The sequence below is a fragment of the Lactuca saligna genome, chromosome 6 (genome assembly GCF_052625555.1).
Source record: "Lactuca saligna cultivar CGN05327 chromosome 6, ASM5262555v1, whole genome shotgun sequence".
Taxonomy (NCBI): domain Eukaryota; kingdom Viridiplantae; phylum Streptophyta; class Magnoliopsida; order Asterales; family Asteraceae; genus Lactuca; species Lactuca saligna.
The window spans coordinates 83,455,029-83,464,648 of record NC_136422.1 but is presented as its reverse complement, the minus strand read 5'-3'; the positions used below and the strand labels follow the sequence as shown (position 1 = coordinate 83,464,648).

Here is a 9,620-nt window from a genome sequence, read left to right as displayed (position 1 = left end):
TCATTTCTTTTTCCAAATTGTATTTATAAACTGTCCAAAAATATATAAAATTACTTTTTTATTTTAAATCGCATTTAGAAAATATAAATTTGATATCAAAATGATTCGATCATAATCGATATATAGGTCTTTTTTCGATTAGTTTAAATCTAGTTGTTTGTGTTAATTCAAATTTTGGATGTTTTTCTTCTTTAATCTTTTTCCTTTTTTATGGACGTTGCATGTTGATGAAAGTAAATCAATCCAATGCTTGAACTTTATGACAATAGTAGATTAATCATCTTCATGTTTGGCCTCGTAACCATGCTAATTTTACCCAACGTCAATACTTAACTTTATAAAGTTGTTTATATGTGTGTGGGGCGAGTTGCAAGTTGATGCTTGACTTCTATTGGTCTTTGACGTATTACGTATTATAAATATTATCTCTACGTATACTTGTAACTTTATCCATTTAGTAGATCTAGAGCTTCATATATAATGTCCTACCCAACATCTTCTGTCCATTCCCTGGACCTTTTATGTACTACCCAGTGACCTCTCAGTATTGTTGGCTTAGAGGAAAAACAATAGCTGTTTTTTCTTAACCAACTTCACTCTCTTCTCTGAATCTGCAGGTTTAATGTGTTATCTGTTTTATAGATTTTAAATCTTCATATCCATGGATTATTCATCATTTGAACTTGTTTTTGCATTGCAGGGAGAGAGAGAGACACACACACAGAGAGAGAGAGAGAGAGAGAGAGAGAGAGGATGTGTAAGAGGAGAGTGGCGGTGGTAGGTGCCGGCATAAGTGGGCTGGTGTCGGCATATGTAGCATCAACAGCGGGGGTTGAGGTGGTGTTATATGAGAAGGAGGAGTATCTCGGAGGTCATGCCAAAACTGTCACCATGGATGGTGTTGATGTAGACCTGGGTTTTATGGTCTTCAATCGGGTAACTATAGACTATTCCTTCTCCCTTATTCATACATTCATTTATGTTCAAATGATGGTTACCTTCATTCATGTTGCATAACTTTACCTACCCGTTGAATGTTCTTTAAAAACGTTCAAATGCTCTTGAGGATTGTGTAAGTTATTTATCAATTGTCATCATGCAATTATATCTTAATTTAATTAGAAAAATATATGATTTACTACTTAAACAAACAAATGTTTAATCGGTTATTATAATTAGTCGGGTGTTTTAATTTGAACAGTAAATAAACGTAGAAAGAAGAGGGTGTAATGTGGTATAGAATATTATAATTTTGTAGTACATACATGAAAAAACAAATTGTTAAAAAAATATTAAACCAAAAATGCGACGTGTCTATATTTGGAATGCAAAATCCAACAGCTCATTTAGACAATTTCCACCACAAAAAAGATGAGGAAATGTGTTTACCTTTTTTAAAGTCGTGGCACAACAACCAATCATAGGAATCAAAAGTTGTAATTTCGCTTTTTTACTAGTAAGGTGGACGGTATTACAGCGGGAAATGGAAGAGTGAACCTTCTCACAGTAACATTATCCATTGGGTGAGGGAAATACGCGGGAAAAAGGTGGAGGGAGGGTGCCGCACACTCTCTCTCCATGTTATTTGGTAGGTTTTTTTTTATCTTTTTTATAAAATTACATATATATTAAAAAATAAAAAATATATATATATATATCAAAATTTATGGTTTTTAATTCCCTACAAAATAAGTATAATATATGTATGAAATATATTTTTTTGAAAAGTAAAAAAAATAGTAATGGGAGCTTCTCACCTATTTCTTGGGTTTTAGGTGAGAAAAATGAAAGTGAAGAAAAAGGTGGTGTGGCCTACAAAAAATGAGGGAAACATCATTATCATACCATGAGTTTAATATTTTGAAGTTTTATATAGAGATATATTCTTTAATGAATGGTTTTATTTTTGGCTAATTGTCATTTTCTTAAAGCTTTTATCACATGTCATTATATGAGATTTTATATATATTTAAATTTTACATGTTATTATGTGGTATTTTTATTTTATTTTTATTAATCAATAATCAATTCTAATAATTAATGGTTCTACTATTATATATGTAAAATATTCATCATGATTCTAAAATGCGCCACGGCGCACCTCAAGGCGAGTAATGGCGCGAGGCGTGGTGTAGCTGTTACGAAAACTTTTTAAAGTGTGACGCCCAAATAACGTGTCAAGAAACATCATATCACGTTATGGCGCGGGTTTTTTTTAAGGCGTGGGTTTTTTTGTTTTTTTTTTCTTTTGTTTTTTTATCAGACCTAAAATAAATTAGTTTTGTTAATTTTGTTTCTATTAGATATTAATATAACACTTTTAAAAACTTCATATATTTGATAAAATTCAATAATTATATTATTTATATTTTTTTAATGTATATAATATAGTTATGCCTTGAAAAACGTCATGGCTCGTTAAGGCTTGCCATGGCTTAACTTTTACCTTGCCGTCAGTCACGTCTTACGTTATTTAGAACATTGATATTCATTCTATTTAAACGTTTATTAATTTACAAATATATTTGAATTCAAATGGATGCTCTAATGATACAATTAATGTCGTGTATTTGATGATATATTTGAATTCAAAACATATCTATAATTTTTTGGACTTTTAATTTGAATTCTAGCAAAATTATTATTTATTTAAATCTTATAAATACATATGTGTATATAATACATCTCTATCTCTATCTTAATAAATGAAAAAGAACACCATTTTCAAAGAATTATTTAAAAATTTTGATTCAGAACAACTATTTAGAATATATCAATAATATTTTTATTAGTATAGATTCAATAACTATTTATTCATCATTTCATTTGAATTTATTTCGAAAGTTAATTTAAAAAATATTTAATGTTTACACCTTAATTTTCAACATCATTATTTAAAATAAGTCAATGGTTTTTTATTAGTATGGATTGAATTACTTACTTATTCATTATATCATTCGTATTTATTTAAAATCATTTTTTTTAATATTAAATATTTATATATTAATATTAAACTTTTATTTTTAATAAACTCGTATAGTACACGGGTCTCATACCTAATGATAGAAAGTTAGAAAAGTCACAAAAACACTTACATATAATGTTAGGTGTATGTTAATACTTTACTTGTACAGTTAAATTAAATTAAATTAAAAGAAAAAAAATCCAGATCGGTTAATGTCATAAACTATTACTATTAATATAAATGGGATAATGATGGTACTATACTTATCGATTTGTACACATTTGAGTACTAAATTTTTGTACACATTCAATCCTTATAACCGGTCGTTTCAGGTAAACCGGAGAAAATGACTTAATATGGTTATATATTTCTCACTTTGCACACATTTAGTTCTTAATGTTTTTGTGCACATTTAGTCTTTAATATATTTTTTTATTGCAATAACCTAGCTCATCACTATCTCTCTACATTTTTAAGAATTAGTCTACAAACCACCACCACAACCATGATACAAACCATTAAACCCCGTGTTCATAATCTTCAATCCAATCACCATATTAACTTCATCGGACTACCAACCTTCACCAGCCCTTCACCATCTCTAAATCATCAAACCTAACATCATCAACCACTATATACTACCGTTATCTTCAACCCATGTTCTGATTTAGATGCCCTCACCAGCATCAAGATCAACATTAATGTGTCGTCTTCTTTCTAAATTATTGATTTGATGGTTCCAATTCTTGAGTTCTGATTGAGGTATCAAATTCTTCCCCCCGCCCTTGATGCTTCTATAATAGATGGAATTGGTCTGATGAGACGATGAGAAATCAATAACGATGGTGTTCTTATAGTTTTAATCTGAGAGGGGATTATTTGGTGTTGTTTTAGATAACAGACGATGGGTGTATTTTCTCGTTGGTTGGATGATCTTGGCTAGGTCAGAACAACGAAAATGGTGAAGATGGTGATGAGGGACCAAGTAATAGTTTGTGATGGTTGGGATGGAGATGAAAGGGGTGATGTTGGATCTCCTTGAATAGAGGTAAAGATGGTTGTGAGACACAATCACCTTGTCTAAGATCATGGTGTCATCGTGAAAAACAAGGGATAGGGAGGCAAACATGATCAAACTAAAAAGATTTGAACTTTTTTACATTTTGATAGATTTTAGGGTTTTCAGCTCTCACTTCATCGGAGGAGATTAAGTGGGCCAGAGCAATGGATTGAGGATATGAAGTGGCGATAGTGATGAGAGGGATAGCACTCGGAAGTGAGACAGAATAGAGATGGGGAGGTGTGGGGTTGGTGGGACCTTCTTTTAATTTAATTATCTAAAATTATCAAAAGTAAACATAAAATTGAAAAAATACAAATATAAGGATATAATCGTCTTTTTAATTTAATAGGAACTAAAGACCAAAACGATTTGAAATTCAAATATTGATGCAAGTTGAAAAGATTTTGGACTTCATTCACAAATTTTTGCAAACCACGTCACCATTTTTGCAATTTAGTCTAATTGTTAAGGTGACTTGATATAAATTATCAATTGATGAATATTCAGGTTACATATCCCAACATGATTGAGTTCTTTGAGACGCTTGGAGTAGATATTGAGATTTCTGATATGTCGTTCTCCGTAAGCTTAGATGAAGGCAATGGTTGTGAATGGGGCAGTCGAAACGGTTTATCAGGTTTATTTGCACAAAAAAGGAATGTACTAAATCCTTACTTCTGGAAGATGATTAGAGAAATTACCAAGTTTAAAGATGATGTATTAAGGTAAATTTTACAAATTGACTATACTACATGAATTCATGTTTTGAAACGAAACATATAGGCTTCAAATAATATAACTAAAGCAAATTTGCTAGTAGTTCAAAACTAATTAATATCATAACTGATATAGGTATCTTGAAGAGCTTGAAAACAACCAAGACCTTAGTCGCAATGAAACATTGGGGGACTTTCTCAAGTCACATGGTTACTCTGAGTTGTTTCAGAATGCTTATCTTGTGAGAAAACTTCAACAAGTAGCTTTTTAATAGTTGAACTAATAAAAACGATTTAAGTGGGAATATACGATATAAAATTTTGTAACAGGTTCCAGTTTGCTCCTCCATATGGTCTTGCCCTGCCGAAGGAGTTAAGAGTTTCTCTGCTTTTTCCGTTCTCTCATTTTGCCGCAATCATCATCTACTTCAGGTAGACAAACCTTTTCGTAATTATTCCTAGTCAATATATATATATATATATATATATATATATATATATATATATATATATATATATATATATATATATATATATATATATATATATATATATATATATATATATATATACACACACACACACTAATTTTCAATATTTTATCAGCTTTTTGGTCGCCCCCAGTGGTTTACTATCAGATGGAGGTCACAAACCTACGTGAAAAAGGTGATTCCTTAACTGTTTTCATGGTAGAATGATTATGCTAGCTATCAGCTTCACCACAATTAAGAGATGGATCATTTTAACTATATGATTAAATGAATAAAAGGTCAGAGAAGAACTGGAGAAGAGAGGTTGCCAAATAAGAATGGGTTGCATTGTCCAATCTATCACAAAAGTCGATAATTGTAAGTGATTTCTCTTTACATACTTGAGTTTTGTGATCTTGAAGATTATTTTTAGTATAGAAAGTAGTTGTTTCAAAGCTTCTCATGTTGAATGTTTTGGAGTACGAACAGGTTGTTTAGTTGTATGCAAAGATGGATCGCGAGAAACGTATTCTGAATGCATAATGGCTACGCATGCGCCAGAAACTCTAAAGATGTTAGGAGAAGAAGCTACACACGAAGAAAGACGAATTCTTGGTGCTTTTAATTATGTGTACAGGTAACTTCTTAAATATATATATATACTTTAGTTCTTTAATTAATTACTTTATGATTTCAGATTCGGATTAAAACTTTACAAGTCTTTTTTGTTGGCAGTGATATTTTTCTACATCGTGACAAAAGTCTAATGCCCCAGAACCCATCTGCATGGAGCTCATGGAACTTTCTTGGAACCGTGGACAATAAAGTTTGCTTAACGTATTGGCTAAACGTGCTTCAGGTTTGTATGATCAATGCTATATTGATCGCATTTATGTAAGTGCAAAAATATCATATTTTTCAACAATATAATTTACATGATCATAATGCAGAACATTGATGATAAGGGGCCACCTTTTCTGGTTACCCTAAATCCACCCCGAACACCAAAACATATGATGCTCAAGTGGACAACTGGTCATCCAGTCCCATCAGTTGCTGCATCGAAGGCTTCACTTGAGTTAAATCAAATTCAAGGGAAGAGAGGAATTTGGTTTTGTGGTGCATACCAAGGTAGTTTTATTCTTGTTGTAGTATATGATATGTTAGATTATCTGTTTTTCATTTATATATGCTGTTGGTTTTAATTTATTTCTATAGGTTATGGGTTCCATGAGGATGGGTTAAAGGCTGGTATGCTTGCTGCAAATGGCATGCTTAGTAAGAGCTGTGAAATTCTCAAGGACCCTAAACATATGGTACCATCTCTAATGGAAACTGGTGCAAGGTTTTTTGTTGCTAGGTTCCTTAAAGATTATATCGCTATGGGAAGTTTAATGTGAGGAACATTAATAAACATCGTCCCTTAATTTAAACTCTTGAGGGTTACTTTCAAACATAACACAACTTATACATAATAATAATAATAGTTACTCCATTTTTTATAGTTTATTAGAAGAAGGAGGTACAATGTTCACCTTTGAAGGAACCAGAAAGAAGAGTAATTTTAAAGTTTATCTCAAAGTTCACAATCCCCAATTCTATTGGAAGGTTAATGCATCTTAACTCTTCTAGAAATTGTACTTTTGTCTTACGGATATATCGATCGGAATGATTTAATTAATATATATGAAGAAATCTCCATGCAGATTGCTACAAAAGCCGATTTAGGTCTTGCTGATGCTTACATAAATGGAGATTTCTCCTTTGTTGATAAAAAGGAAGGCCTTTTAAATATGTTTATGGTAAACTTAATGGTTTTCGGTTTAGTTAATTTCCTATTGTGCTTTCTCACTGAAGTTTTCCTGTTTCATAGATTTTCATTGTTAACAGAGATTTAGAAAGTTGTGCCCAAAAGTCCAGAAAAAGGTAGTTACAGCGCTATTAACACATCTTCATATGTAGTTCTTTAATTATACTCATGGCATGAAGTATGTGCGACTCTAGGGGCTGGTGGACACCAATGATTTTAACAGCTGGAGTGGCATCAGCCAAGTATTTCTATCATCATATTTCAAGGCAAAATTCTCTTACTCAAGCACGTCGAAATATATCTCGCCACTATGATTTGGTATTTGAAATATTTTTTTTAATTTATATGTTGTAAAGATTCATTATGCACCTCACTAACGTTACAACCATTTATTCTTATATTATATAGAGCAATGAGTTATTTGCATTGTTCTTGGATGACACGATGACATACTCATGTGCAATATTTAAGGTAAGAATTTGAATTCTGTTTTTGTCTTACTCAAGTCTAACGCGCACTTACAAATATATAGAATGAAGATGAAGACTTGAAAACAGCACAGATGAGAAAGATCTCTTCATTGATTGAAAAGGCAAGAGTTGATAAGGAACATAAAGTTCTTGAGATAGGATGTGGTTGGGGAACTTTAGCTATTGAATTAGTGAAAAGAACTGGATGTAAATACACTGGCATCACCCTCTCTGAGGAGCAACTAAAATATGCAGAAACTAAAGTGAAGGAAGCTGGCCTACAGGTATATATTATTATTTAGTTGTGATAGATCAAACTCATCATTTGATTTATCGACTTCTTAAATGCACTTTCAGGACAAAATCAGATTTCTACTATGTGACTATAGGCAATTGCCTCATACCTACAAATACGATAGAATAATATCTTGGTGAGTTCTCATATATCTTCTCTAGTCAATATGCTTAACATAAATTTTAGTTTAAATGTGTTAGCCATTATTCAATAACATAATTTTAAGGATTTAGTATTTAAAATCTTTTTCCTATATATGTGACTATCTGTAGTGAAATGCTAGAAGCTGTTGGGCATGAATACATGGAAGAGTTTTTTAGTTGTTGTGAATCAGTATTGGCAAACGATGGACTTTTTGTCTTGCAAGCAAGTTTTCTTCTTCTTCTTCTTCTTCTTCTTCTTTTAAACTTTAAAAAGACGAATAGTAACTGATATATAGTTTTGATCATCAGTTCATATCAATCCCAGACAGGAGGTATGATGAGTACAGACGAAGCTCGGACTTTATAAAAGAATACATATTTCCTGGAGGTTGCTTGCCTTCACTTAGCAGAGTAACATCTGCGATGGTTGCATCATCCGGCCTCTGGTAAGACTTATTTAATAAGGGAAAATAGTAGAAAATAGCAATGTACTTTACTTTTTTTTAACAAAATAAATAGCCACATATTTGCCTTTTCTTCATACATAATAGCAATGTATTTGCAGTTTCATACTTATGACAAATAAAGTACAAAACCCATATTGGTAGCAATATATAGTTATGTTGAAATTGTAGGTAATAAATAAAGAATAGTGCTCAAATTAGTAGGGAGAGAAAAGTACATTGCTATTCCCTACAGTTTGTCCTATTTTTTAACAACTTTTCATTGTCATATGAGGAGCTCATCAAAATGCTTAATATTGTTACAGTGTAGAGCAAGTGGAAAACATTGGGATACATTACTACCAAACGCTAAGATATTGGAGGAAAAACTTCATGGAAAAGCAAAGGTAAATAATTGTTATGTTTTTTATGCATTTTGATGATTGTGGGCGTGGTATTTATTATTATTAATGTTGTTCATAGCAAAATACTTGCTCTGGGGTTCAACCAAAAATTCATTCGTACATGGGAATACTATTTTGATTATTGTGCTGCTGGTTTTAAGACCCACACACTTGGAGATCACCAGGTATTTAGTATTCTTTTTCTTAAAACATGTAATCAATTTATAATCATAAGATAATAGAAGAAAGTGTACCTTGCTAAGTCTCATCACTTTTTTGTTCATTTATTTAAGGTTGTGTTTTCAAGGCCCGGAAACACTGTTGCACTAGGAGATCCTTACAAGGGTATCGCCTCGGCTTATTCTTTAAATTAAATGTCACTTGCTCCTTAAACATCATTTTATCAGCATTTAGTTTTTTTTGTACTCAATTGAATTCCCTATTGGTTTCATCTTCCAAATAAAACACAATACATTATTTTTTTTCCAAAGAGAAAAACAATACATTATTGCTATGTTGATTTGTGCTTGTGTTTTCTTCTTATGTAAACATGATAGATTGTAAGGCAGAATGCATCAAATAGGATCCATACAAAACCAGTCGATTAAATGCTTAGATTTTATGATCATTCCTTCAACCAATTTTAAACTTGATAGATTGTAAGGCAGAAATGCATCAAATATGATCCATACAAAACCAGTCCATTAAATGCTTAGATTTTATGATCATTCCTTCAACCAATTTTAGAAATCAACTCAGGTTTGTTTTGTTAACTAAGAGAATTAACATGGTAATGAAATGAATCGTATTTACATAATCATGTTTGGTTGGTGGCTTATAG

At 31.5% G+C, this 9,620-nt stretch overlaps 1 protein-coding gene across 2 annotated transcripts; it reads left to right on the top strand.

The window, feature by feature from the left end:
• The first annotated feature begins 486 nt into the window (after nt 1–486).
• On the top strand, nt 487–9,293 carry LOC145000500 (uncharacterized). Of its 2 annotated transcripts, XM_078959731.1 has the most exons (23): nt 487–617; nt 701–936; nt 4,536–4,753; nt 4,881–4,986; nt 5,075–5,176; nt 5,351–5,410; nt 5,514–5,592; nt 5,704–5,851; nt 5,950–6,073; nt 6,165–6,345; nt 6,433–6,610; nt 6,720–6,822; nt 6,921–7,016; nt 7,088–7,140; nt 7,219–7,342; nt 7,433–7,495; nt 7,557–7,778; nt 7,852–7,925; nt 8,062–8,155; nt 8,242–8,378; nt 8,702–8,782; nt 8,859–8,964; nt 9,073–9,293. In XM_078959731.1, exons 2-23 carry the CDS (start codon nt 754–756, stop codon nt 9,151–9,153), a joined length of 2,613 nt encoding a protein of 870 aa, XP_078815857.1. In that variant the 5' UTR covers nt 487–617; nt 701–753; the 3' UTR covers nt 9,154–9,293. The 2 variants fall into 2 exon arrangements, with proteins under 2 accessions (XP_078815857.1, XP_078815858.1); XM_078959732.1 differs by lacking the exons at nt 487–617; nt 701–936 and adding an exon at nt 1,448–1,588.
• The last annotated feature ends 327 nt before the right edge of the window (nt 9,294–9,620 follow it).